The sequence below is a fragment of the Rhyacophila brunnea genome, unplaced genomic scaffold (genome assembly GCF_057557595.1).
Source record: "Rhyacophila brunnea isolate RB1 unplaced genomic scaffold, BYU_Rbru_1.0 scaffold_18, whole genome shotgun sequence".
Taxonomy (NCBI): Eukaryota; Metazoa; Arthropoda; class Insecta; order Trichoptera; family Rhyacophilidae; genus Rhyacophila; species Rhyacophila brunnea.
In genome coordinates, this window is record NW_028232837.1 from 31,843,552 (window position 1) to 31,857,730 (window position 14,179).

Below are 14,179 nucleotides of genomic sequence, written 5' to 3' on the forward strand. Positions count from 1 at the left end.
GAGTAATAGTCTAATAGGTTAACTACAGGGTATATTTTTATTGTTATTATTTTAGGTCTGCATGTTTGTCTTTTTCTACCTTTAGAGATCTAGATTTTCATTTATGAAGCATTGTGATTTGGACCGTATATGGAAATAGGGTCCGCGGAAGAAATTAAACCAAGCATGGATAATTTGAATGTTTATTTTGCCTACATAATAAAATTATATTTTTCAAGATTTGGTTTACATATTTAACGACTGTGTTTAGGAAAAAGGGTGTAACCCTCAATTTTTCAAAAAGTGCTTTTATTAGATATTAACAATGTATACAACTAAATATACGTTCTGTAAAAAGGAAGTAAGCCGCAAATGCCGATTTATTATTTAAAATCAGGTTATAATTGAGCTTCAATTAAGTTTTAATTTAAGGAAAGAAGCATTTACCCTCAATTTTAATGATTTTCTGTAATAACTTCTTTAATTATTAGTAGAGCGTAAAGATATTACACGAAATCATCACTCATCATGCACCCAATGTCTGTGCCTATTTTTTTTTATTAATAATAAACCAAAATCATTAAAAAACGTTTTTTGTCTCTCCTGTAAAATTTGTTCTGTGTGGGTTACGCCTTTTTTCCTAAACACGTTGGATAATATGTATCTATGAATATTTATCAAAACGTAATTTATAAATGATTATCTAAACTCTAAAGTATGGTAAATATATAATATATCATCATAAAAATATGTTTAGTGAAAAAGGTATTCCAAATATGTTATATTATTATTATTTTGGTATTGTAACTGTTAAAAGTATTGATGGAAAAACATTTTATTACAAAAAAGCACGTAAATGTTGAACTGATATCTGTGTGATCATAATATTCCCCAATTTTTAATTTAATACAAGATCAGTTTTATCCTAATGGTCACATTCAATAAATTGGTAAACAACATTTTACAATACTATATTAATTTATAATATTTCTATAGACATACAACTTCATATAATAAGTATATTGGCAATTGAGATGAAGATGATCCAATCAAATCATTACATAGTGTAACGCATTTTCGTAATATTGGTTTATCAGTTGAATTAATAATATTATCAATACCAGACATACAATGTATACTTAACTATTTCTTCAATTCAACGAATAATTCACAAGATTTAAGAATATATCATTCTGATTATTGAACATAGATAATTTTGAAAAACACTTAATTGCCAAAGTAGCTTGATTTGGAAGAGCGCTGATGAGTAGGTATTAAAATTGATCAACAGTTAAAATTTGTCGTAATTAGTATGTCACTTCGTAGCATATTGGTAAATGCGACGGATGGGGCATAAACCTGGGAGATACAGGGTTCGATTCCCCGTCGGGGTGGCTTACTTTTTTCAAAAAAGATTTTTTCTATTGGTTATATTATTGTCTCAGAAATGTTTTTCAAAATTATGTATTTTATATATTCTATAGTAGTATTAGCCAACAGAAATATTGTAAAAGTTAAAATGAAACTTGTCTTGTAATAAATTAGAAATTATGGAATACGTACTAAAAATATAATAAATGTTTTTTTTTAATGAGCTAATTTAAATTGTGGAATAAATATTTATTTCATACGTGATATTTAAAAAATACCCCATAATAAAATTGTTATACTTTCTACAATACTTTGAAGATCTTGGCTATCTAAATTATATTCTTCTATGCCTGCTTGTTTCATACAGTAGTTATACAGTGTGATAGTGTTATTCACGAAGTCAATTAGGTGTTCTAATAGTATATTTTTAGAAAACTATTTTTGATTGTCATTTTAAATCCGTGAAATAGGACTTTCAAAGAAACAAAATGAGTAGCATGTCACAAAAATAATATATTTATTAAATTAATACTTTTTTTGGAGATGACTAAATATTTTATAAATTTAAGAGAGATATTTTTTTCAAATGTAATATTTTCTGCTATGGAATTAATTAACAGTTTCCATATTAATAATTTGTTTCCGTAAACATTTTAATATTATGAAAGAACTTCTATATACGTACATAATAATTTATTTCCTAACGTTTTATTTGATATAATAAATGTACCTACTGAAGTTACAAATTGTTAGCAAACACATTTAAAATATAAAGTTTGAACAGTTTAAATTAAATTATACCGATATACTGATGAGATTATTGCAGCGTATTTATTAAGTGTTAAGTTTGATGTTGGAATACTTTCACAATAAAATATATTTTTTTTGAGATACATACTATAAGTATTATGGAGTATTCGTGAGATTTTTATGGAATTATATATACTTAAAGTAGGAAAAATGGTTACCAGATTTCTATAAAAATTATGAATTAAAAAAAAATGTTTCAATACGCTAAAGTATTCGTTGATTAAAAATGACTTGATATTTAATCAGTTTTTATTTCATGCTTCATTAAGGGATTTTTAATGGCTTTACAATACAGATTTTTGCTGCTTCCTGATGAGGTTTTCAAACAAGATTTTTTATTAATGAGAAATGATTGTTGGGTTGTGACAATGTTTTGTTTAAATCATTTTGACGTTTTAAAAATGCCAGCAATTATATATTATATAAACGAGAGTTAAACATATTATGTGTCAGTGTGCATATATTATCTTAATATGCTGAAAGGTGAATGGAAAAATATTAAACGTAAACCAAATTATAATCACAATATATTGTGCGCATATTTTGGAATGAAACACACAAAATAAGAGCATTCAATATGCAAGCATTATGTCACATTACGGTTTTAAAGACGGAAATTATAATAATATGCACTATTTTGGTATAGTTTAAGTCAGGGGTTGGCAACAATTTGATACAGAAAAACTAAATATGCAAATATATAAAAAGATCTTTAACAGTAGATCGATTATATTGTATTGTGTAATCAGATTTCATATTACTTTCCAGTATTTTTATATTAATTTAATATTGTGAAGTTGAAATATAGAGCTCAGTAAAATTTTCCTCGTTATATTATACAGTAATTGTATTTAAATCGTACCCAACCCATAGATACCAATATAAAAAAGAGCACGAAATTTATGTATTGATATTGCCATTGAGAAAATTTGTAAAAAAATAGATTACATTATTATTAATCAATCCGAGAAATCCTCTCAGAAAAAAATCCTAAAGCTTAAAATACCTATATTAAAATAATAAACGTTTATGTGGTCATGATGGCCGCGTGGCTTAAGCGGCAGCCTATAACGTTGTGGGTCCTAGGTTTGAATCCTGGGTCTGGCAAGCACACATATTGTTGTGGTATGAGTAAGGACCTAATGGGTTGAGCAAGTGGCTAACGTCCATTTCTCGTAAAAACAAAATCTGTCAATACAACCTCCACTCGTGGAGGTCCATATTATGATCCTCTTAGGATCAAACATGGTGAAGTAGTAGTATTGTTCATTATTTTCTCGACAATATTTTGTCAAGTTTTCCAAGTATAGTAGGTACCTTGTTTTATTTTCAAAATACATATTTATAAAAAACCGCGCGCGCATAACGAAGTCACATATGGCTCGAGAGCCGCAGTTTATCTTCTATCCTTGACTTAAGTGATCGAAATAATAACAAGTTACTCCTAACTTATTTAATAAATTCACTTTAAAATACAAGTACATACATATCTTACGAGGTACAATTTTTTTAATGATATTTATAATATGTTTTTGGGATGAAACAATGATAATAAACCTTGCATCTTGTAATATTTCCTCTGAAGCATTATTTCCGAACAAAAAACCAACCGCCGCTACTTAAATTATGTAATAATAATTTATTGCCCCCCTTGTCATGTTATATTATGTTTGATCAATGAGCGTTAAAGTCAAAGGTGTGGAAAACGAAAACATGTTTTTTTATTTAAATTTAATTACACGGAGTTCCAAATGTGAAAGGAAAGTTTAAGCTACGGCCACAAGCTACGTAAAGTTGTAATAGAATTTTTGTAAAAGCAATAAGGGGTAGCTCATGGGGGGTGCTCAGACATGGCACTAGTTTCAATATTATGTCTCTCGCTTTAGGGCGCAGAATTTTCGCCATTAATTTATGTTATTAGATAAATATTCACTGCATTGTTCTGTGACATACAATCTACATTATCCAAAGATGCCACGTGGAGGCTTGGAAAATGATGTCTCAATGTTTTATAGAAGTACTAATAGTTGACGTTCATACTCTGGCAGCTTTCAGCCTCTTTCCAGGAACACTGCCCACTCTTTCGTGTTAGGTAGCAGAAGTTTTGCCTTTCAATGTTCTTATTAGCTACATGTTCACTGCAATGTTCTATGACACATCATCTGTATTATCCAAGGATGCCATGTGGATGCTTGAGAAATGGCGTCTTAATATTTTATAGAAGTATCAATGAATGTCCACTCTCTAGCTGCCTTCAACCTCTGGCCCTCGACCATGACCCTAACTCGCTACAACACAAGCGACGAAACGTTCTAATGCAGTGTTTACGTTCAATCATCTTAAAAAATAGATTGACGGCATCCATATTTTTTTAGAAATCTAGAAACCGTCTATAAGAAATCTATATGTAGAAGCTTTCACATCGATAGCGTTATTAAAAATAAAGAACATTTGAACTCAAACCCCATGTTTGTAGTACTGGTCAATCGTTACATTTTATTAGAATCTATTTTTACCACCTCGCACATAATATTATGTATTTAAAATCATGTCTATGGGTATACGGGAAGTAGGTATAATACATACATTCTAGATTTATTTTTACTTATTTACCTATATTGTCATTGGAATCCTGCATTTAAGCTAAAACCAACCCTTAGGCTAGTCGCTAGGGGCGGCCGTCGTCCAGCAGTCAATCGACAGCGGGTGACACTGATGAATAAAGTAAATTTTCTAGTACCTTAAGCGATAGTGCCCATAGAACGCGTCGAGCGGGAGAAGTCGGCGTATGAAGCGTTTATTCATAACCATAATCACACGTCTCTTGCCACGCATTACCCTTCACCTATGTAATAAACGGCCCAAGCAGCACACAATAATTATTATTACAGCGTCTCTCATAACAAAGCAATAAAAATATTATATTATTTCGGGGCTTGTAATTAATATTTACGACGACATTATTCAACCAGCAAAATATAGGACACGGAATAAAATTAAACAATGACTTCTCTGTTATAAAATAATGACTTCTCGCCCGTCGAACGACGACGCTTCGAGCAGCGTGATTTTGGTAGCCGTGTTCAATGAATGGACTTCTTTGTATTTTCATTAAATTGTATCGCCGAGAAGCAAAAAACGGTGACTCATGCGGCAGGCGGGGCACAAGGCATCGTCAAGTCCAGTGTGCGCTGGCGTATTTGTTTACGTTGTATTTTCGATGATTTACGCGCCACTTGTAGAAATTTTGTGCGAGCGCCGCACTCGCTGCGTCAATGGGCTTTATGCCATAGAGGATGAGAATAATAGTGCACAAAATAGAAAGTATTAAAACATCCATGCCTTGCGTTCGAATATAGATTTTACTGTTGTTTTCGCTTTTCAAATAGCTTCCAACAGTATGTTAACACTGAACTCCATGTGTGACGCATTGGTTTAGTCAGTTTATTGTGTCAGTAGATGGATATCAGTGGCAAAAATACTGTGCGATTATTAAACGTTTTTTATGATTCACTAAAAGTGACTTTAATTATCTAAATATAACACTTACAATTATTAGTACCAGAAGTGGCGTGAATTGATTAAATTTATTATTTTACCCGCGAGTAATACTATTATAACGTCAGAAACTAGCTGCATCTTTAAATACTAAGAAATTATTGGTTCAGTAATCGTAATCAATATTTTTTTCGACGTATTTAACGTTTCACTTCAAATAAATATTATGAAGTATCAATACCTTTATAATCAATAATATTCAAAATAAACATAAGTGATAGAATATAATAAAATAAAAATGTTGTATGTCTGGAACATACACTGTAGTTTTTAAACTTACAAATCTGATCACGTCACTTATTAATTCCTTATGCACGTAATCTGAGCATTGGTAATTTATTTGTTCAAATCCACTTATTAAAGTATCCATTTGCCAATAATTTAAAAATTAAATTAAATATCGGTTTATGATAACTGAACTAGTATCTAACAAATACTGTGTCAATCGTAGTCCACCTCATTTGAACCGTAGCAAATAATTTGTACGTCAACGTGACATACGCTAGCCACAGTCAATGACTGACCGATACTGTGAGTGTGACAGACAGCAAACCTCTTGATTGTAATATTTGCTTCAATTCGATTTCCATTGAACGAACTTATTAGCTTAGTTCCACTCCAATAAATTACCGTGTATTACTTGGCATTAGGTACGAGTACCATACACTGCTTGTATGTTATAACATAATTATCACTTTTTAAGTGCCTATTTTTACCACGTTTTTCTTAGCTCGTATTCTTGTTTGTCGGGTGGTTGTTTATCCAGTATAAACCTTGCAATCGCTTTTTAACTAACTTCAAGAGTGGCTAGACATTTGAAACTTTTAGAATATATCAGGCCACGATGCCAATGCATTATTTTAATACTTTTAGCCATCTTTAAGTAGAATTGAATTCATTTTCAGTTAATTCTGTTTTATATAAAAAGTTATTTCGACACCATTATTTGTTGGTAAGGGGGTGGTCCTAGCAACTCAATTATTAATATATAAGTGCGTTACTATGGAAATAAAAATTACATTTCAGTATTCTATATTTGTTAGTTTGTTGCAAAATAGCAAAAAATGATTTGTTGACAATTACCTTATTTGTCCTAAATTATTAATACATAGAATTGTCAAGTTTATATGATTCAACAGAAAATTTAAAAACGTGGTAAGTATATAAAAAGTTCTTTTTATCTTGTAATTATTATTCGTTTCGTTTATATAATTATTTTCCTCTTTCAAATAGCCTTTACCACTGATGATACTGTTTTGATTTTCCATTTAAATTGAAAATACAAGTTTTACAGCTAGTCGTAAATTTAGTTTCTGTGAGTAATGTGAAATTTCATAACAGTGTGTATTATTGAATTTGTATTTACGATTACAATATAAATGGTGGTGTTAAAAGGTTATCTTTCTTCTAAATGGGAAAGTTTTAGCGGATAACTAACAACTAGGGATTCCAATCCCGGTATCCCGAGCGATTTTCGATACCTATGAATTCCGGGATAGGTAAACATAATTCCGAAGATTTCGGGATTGATTTTTTTATCAATTTTTATGGAAGATAAAATAAAAACGAAAATATAAGAGAAAAACTACTTTTAATAACAAATAACTAAATTAGAAATAAACTGAGCTTGAATGAAATTTGATTTATACCCATATATAAGTTTCCGATTCATTTTATTTTTTCACATTAATTAATAAAAATGAGAAAGATTGGAAAAATACAATGCTTTGCACTTTTAACAAAGTAATTCCACTATGATCTCATACGTTTTACGGCAGTTTCATATTTGGCTGACTAATTAGATTTATGAAGCGGAAAGGCCATACACCACGATTTTTTTTACTATTTTAAATCTCGCTAACCCATTCATTAGTTCTTAACTATCAGAAACAGCAATCTAATATTAAATTCACATTATTATTTATATTAAAATATTATTTACTCCATTAAACTTATGTATTTTCAAGATTGAACGTACACAATATTAACAATAAAAATGTCATAAATAGTAATTATAAATTATACTAGATTTATTTTTGACCGATTTTATCAATGTTATTTGTAAATTGGAAAAAATGCCAATCCGGGATTGCCAAATTGTAATCCTGAAATCCCGGGATCAGAATTTTGGCTCGGGATTGGATTCCCTACTAACAACCAAGCCGAGTAAATGAATGTGTTATAAACAAAACAAAATTGGACTCTAGATAGAATGAGTCATACGTATTCTGTATTAATAATTTTGAAGGCAGTTCGATTTTCGAATTGAACGATTGTATACGCGGTTGTATTGGTAATACTTTCATTATTTTTTTATATTGGCATCCCCAAAAAACAAATGGCGGCCCGTGTTCTGGTTTGAAGTCTGTTGCTTTGTTTACGTAACCAGTTTATGATGTATTACGTAATTATTCACCTTAAAATAATGGTCAATGTATTGTGCTTAGATGCCTATATAAAATTGACGACGTAGTCGCTCTACAGAATATAGCTAATTTTTATATTCAAATGTCTGTTTTGATATCATAATACTCGTATATGAGATGTGTGAAATGTCAAATCGAAGCCAAATTTTTTTTTTTGACCATGGTCGATTCTAAGAATATTATATCCTTATATATTATATACTCCACAGGGTGGATGTTTGTATTAACATATTTTTGTTATTACAAGAGATTGATGTTAGCCACTTGCTCTTATACTTTGATTACAAACATACATTGAAAAACAATATGTGTATTTGCCAGACCCAGCATCGAACGTGGGGCCCATGAAATTTTAACCCGACCAATCCCATGAATTTAAGTAGAATCAAGTAAATAGGTATATAATTAACTAATTGGGTAAATCTGAAATTATTAGTGGAATGTCTTAGTAGAAGTGTGAAGTTCTTTTCAAATAAATTTGAAATGCGAAATCATTTGTAGCTAACTTTATCCTTAGATCAGAGATTTTTATTGTTTAAATTTTACACATTTAAGCTCTCTATATAAAGGAAGTTTCTTTTCAATAATGATAAAGGTTACGGAAATGGTTATTATGTTTAAGTACTATGTATTAATTGAAAATGCAGAATTACTTTAGAATAACTCAAGAAACATTCTTATTGCATAAAAAATGTCGGGCCGATTGGAAGTTGAATTCACATTATTCACTGTCTAGACGAGTGGTTTAGTAAAATAAGCCACCAGTCATCAATGATTCATGCAAATAACTACGCTATCTGTAGTGTTTCAAATTTCTTTAACGAGAAATTAAATAATGTGCGTTTGAATACGACAACTTTTTAAAGGATTTTTCAAATGTAAGTCTTTTCAAAATTATATAAAAATTTTCTATAAAAATAATCATAATATTCCCAAACGTTGTGTACATTCGGTATTAGTTACAAAATAATTTAATTAATGGTTATTTTTATTGTCTCTTATTTGTAGCCAAGCCATAATGTTCCCGCGACAGCTGATCCTGGTGCTCGGAGTATCACTCCTGATGGTGTCCATTGCGTACGCCACAATGACCGAATCCGAAGACCTCAACGCCGACGCCATCAAGTTCCTGCAGCAACTCGACCGCTACTACTCCGTCGTTGGAAGACCCAGGTAAGGAAACCATGAAGCAATTACAATGCAATGGAGCTGGATTTTTGATTCTTACGTTTAACTTGTCCACCATACCTAACCACGGTTAATTTCATATCACATCAACAAAATACACATAATTTTTTGCTATGTGTTATTAGAATTCTGCATGTCGGCTATCAAAAAAGTTAATTTTATTGTATGAAGTAATACAATAATCTTTGCAAGAGATTCAGGGTTTGCTTGATCATTTCATTATGTACTAACTGAAGAACCTGGCTTTAGACGAGGTTGCTTTATTGATCGATATACATCTTACTTAACAAAACAATTTAATATAATATGTTAAAATAAAAATAAGCTAAGTCAAACAAAAGAACATCAAATTAAAATCGAGTAAAAATTCAGAATTAGAATTCGCAAGAATGGTGATTTGAACAAACAAACTTAAAATTTTTTATATGTAGATGTCAGTTGGGGCCTAATAAGGAAAGTAAATCAAACAAACATGTTCTGAATTTTATAATATACCTATAGATAATGATTCATAAATTGAATTTATCACTTGGTATTAATCATAATATAGCACAATTTTACGACACGTGCTTAGCTCATTCAGTGTTAGTACATTATTATGTATGAGTACGAACTTACATTAACATATAATTGTATAATAGTTGATAAAGCGATAATCTTTATATATACAGACACGTATTTACGAAGACGTGGGTCGCGAGTGGCTAGTCAAAATGCATATTGTTGTTTTTAAATCCAGTATAAGAAACCAAGAAATTTGTTGAATGGCTAAAAATTAATAATTATGTGTATGTGCAAGGGTTAAATTCACCAATTAGCAACAAAGATGGTAATTTATTTTTTACTATAATTATTGTCAATATTTTTTGTGGGAAGCGTAGGGGGAGGGGATTGAAAAAGAGCTACATATCGTGGGAAATAGGTGGTTGGTAAAATTATTCTAAGTCACTTTTGGGTAAAGGGTGAGATTGGTAATTATAAATGAAATAAAATCCTTGGATTATTAGTTTGAAGACCTACCTTATTCGTGCGATGAAGGATTTTGAAATTGTGAGCGAAACACGTGTTGTTAAGCAGCAATACTGTGGTGAATATGTACCTAGTGGTTAGTTAATTTTATAAAATAATGTTTGTGAAAATGAAATTTAATCTTTCAACTATTGTTGACATGAAACAGTGCGTAAAATTTTAGTATTAAGTGGTTTATGAAGTAGAAAGTAGAATTCACTTTATGACGTTCAAGTTAAAAATTCGGCTCCTGGATAATTAGTTGGATTTATGCATGAAAAACGTGGTTTAAAAGTAAAGACGTCATTTTATGTTTAGAAAATATTTAATAATTGCCACATTTTTCAAACAAAAATTCTAATCAAAATTATGATGCGTTCGACAAAGAATAATATCTGCAAATCATTACAAATAACATTCAATTGTTTATTTCACACGATTTTTAATAGTCTTTCATTTAAAAATCGAAGTCAATAATTAGTATGATGTGATATTATTCTTTGGTAAACTTAGGTTATTTTTTTAATTTAATTTAACTTGCTAGGCTTTGTAAATAAAGCATTGAAACTGTACAAATCAAACCTAAACCTACATATTATATTTTGTATATTTATATATTATAATAATTATAATGGAGAATATGGTAGGTACACTATTTATTTAAAAAAAAAACTACGGGAACATAATTATTATTATAATTTGAATAAAATAGATTTATTAAAAATATTTGAAATAAAGATAAGATATAAAAAAGTATTTATCAATAATATTTATTCATTTTCAACGTATTTCATGGTGACACAAAAATCCATGTCCGGAAGTTTGTACATTCACAATTCACCGTATCATAGTTTACTGTGAAACGTTGTATCGGAAATAGATGGCCGTATATTATTGAGATCAAATTCATGTCATAATAATGACAAAATACGTAATAAGACCTACCGGAATGCAAGGGAAAGGCAAAAGAAAATAGGTCGTTATGTAAATTAGAAATATAATTATATCGTATAATAATTTATAATTCTGGAAGGTGCTCGTAAGTATCAAGTCGTTGGTAGCTATCAAATATAATATGTTAATAACAACAGTGTTATTATTAGTTATTTGATGCTAATCAATTTCTAATTAATGTTCTCATTGAATATAATAAAATTGGATAATCATTACAGTCTGAATGCTCCATGAACAATGCGTGTTTTTTTGATCTCAATGATATACGGCCACTTTTCCTAGTAGGACAGCTCACGGTGAACTGTGCTACTGCAAATTACAATTTACATAATATAACCATCAACGAATCATTCGTTATAATCAATAAAATCAGTTATTTTAGACAATACGAGTTCGTTTATGAAAAAAATACCTACAATAACTGAGTAATGAGTATTTATTATATTACTTATTATGTTCGGGAAAGACTAATATATTTATCAATGTGACATTTTTGATGATCAGGTTGCTTGGAAGTTTTCACCTGCTCGTTATTGGTTTATCTAGTTCCGTAAAGTTTTTGATCGTTCTGTGGTAAGTAATTCAAATAAACACCTATAGGCATTACGAAATTATGGAAAACAAATTTAATTATAGGGGTAGAAAGTAAGGCCATACAGGTGATTCAATAAGTAGAAACTGTATAAATATATTAATTTATTTTTAATAAGTTATAAGTCTAATATTATATCAACTTACGAATTTATTGCTAACGTTATCGCAATTTCACTCGAATTATATATTTTGTATATGAAAATTTTAATAGATAAATAAAGACCCAAATGCCAAAGAAGTCAAAAGTTAGTTAGGAAAACGTTATAAGCTTTAATAAAATCAAACACCAATATAGGATCACTAAAGGTACATGTCTGAAAGAAATAATGGAGTACTGTCCGACAACAAGATCTCGTCGATAACCGGAAGTCACTGTAGTCGCATATGGAAGACTTCTCAGTGACGTACCTGTCATGGCGGCAACGCGTGTTTAAATAATGTATCGGTTCTCTTTTTTGATGCGACCACGTTTCTCATCCGATATAAACCAAAAGTTTACTACTAATAATTTTAATATCACTCTTGATTATTTTATATATATTTTTATTATAAAAAGCATCAACTTACGTAAATTGATAGATCCGTACACCGCGGAAGCGTAAAATGAAATAAAAAAATTAGACGCGTTCCACATTTGAAACGGAAGTAAGATTAACTGCATATAAAGAGCTTGTTAGTTCACAGTTTTAACACAGGGACATTGTTCGACAATTGGCCAAAATAGTAAGATTGGAAAAGTTCTAGCAGTGTGTGTTGTTTTTCTTAAATACACGAAATTTATACATAACGGGTTTGACAGTGAGCGCTTTTTATGTGTTAGGCTTTTTTTAATTATGATTATTATCCATAAACTAAAATAAACTTTCTTTACTGACGATGAAAGCGTTTCTTCTCAAGTAACTAATTTTTTCAAAAACTAGATATATTTTATAAAGCGTGATTTTCATAAAATAGTGATATTTGACGGTTGGACACTGATTAATTTTAAAACTTCATATTATTATACCTTTTCGCAAATCTACCTATAGAATATACTAAAGAGTTCTACGAGAATTCTCAAAAGATTCCTTAAAAATACAATTTGGTACCTTTTTGGTAATAGAGTAAAAACACTGCTTCAGTTTTACAGCACGTCTATGAAATATATTAAAAAATTGCATGTATCCAAAGTGTAAACAATAAATAATAATACTTTTAAAAAATATTAGTTTCTTAGGTAATTATTATTTACTAACCCAATTGGCAGTGACGTCCTATTTGTGGGTGTATATAATATTAGAATGTTCTTGGCAAAAATAATAAACATTGTGTCGAAAAACTTGATGTGATATAATATTATAGAACCCACTAAGCCTGGTCACACATACAAACTCGAACGAAACGAATTTAACGTTTTGATTTTGTTGTCATTCACAAAATATATATGACCAACTGAACAAAAACTAACCATAAGTGCAAGTGAGTGAGCATTCGACACGTTTATATCTGTGTACTATGCGTTGGAGAATTTTAGGCTGAATTAAATATTTTTTGTAAACGTCGCCGGTAAATATAGATTTGACTGATTAGATTCATTTAAAAACTGTGAGCACGTGTTGCCGAAATTTATTGTTTTTTTGTTAAATATAAAATTAGTAGTAATTGTTTTTAGTAATTTTAATAGAAAATATAGTTAACTATGTTGTATTTAAATTTGGTAGCCATACTAAGAAACAACACGATGGTATAATATTTCATAGTTATTTTGATAATAATAAAATCGAGGTTCTAATGTGCGTTATACGCAAGAGACACGGCTTCATTTTGCCGAATAATAGACTCTCTCTATATATCATTACTCTGAAATACTGTACCACCACACATGGTACTGAATCGGTACTGCTTTTTTATTAGAAAAAAACATTTACACGTAAAAATTTTTACTCGAGATTGGCCGCATGTAGATAGTAAAATATTGCATGTTAAATGCAGTTTTTTCATTTGTTTTGGCTAGCCGCATGACTTCACTTTCTAGGAAAGGTCCTACCAGTGTGCACGATGACTTTAAACTGTCGCGTAGGTCACTCATTTTACACTTCTACTAGTTGCTACTACTATTCTACTTAGATTGTATTATTAATTGGTATAATAATTTTGAAATCTTCAAGAATATATAATTATTTTTGATCGGTTTCCAGAAAAAAAATCACTAACTTAACTTTTCTGTTTGACAAAAGTATTGACCATTTGATAGACAGTTCCGGATTCCAACATTCGATCTTGCGATTTCCGGATTAAAAAGAAATTTAAAC

The 14,179-nt window shown here is 29.9% G+C and overlaps 1 protein-coding gene across 1 annotated transcript in view; it reads left to right on the forward strand.

The window, feature by feature from the left end:
* LOC147073441 (uncharacterized) overlaps nt 1-14,179 on the forward strand; it is a 96,453-nt gene that overhangs the window by 25,107 nt on the left and 57,167 nt on the right. The window contains exon 2 of the mRNA XM_085945332.1: nt 9,153-9,317. Coding sequence (XP_085801458.1) covers nt 9,163-9,317 — 155 coding nt within the window. The 5' untranslated portion in view covers nt 9,153-9,162. The remainder of the gene's footprint in view (nt 1-9,152; nt 9,318-14,179) is intronic.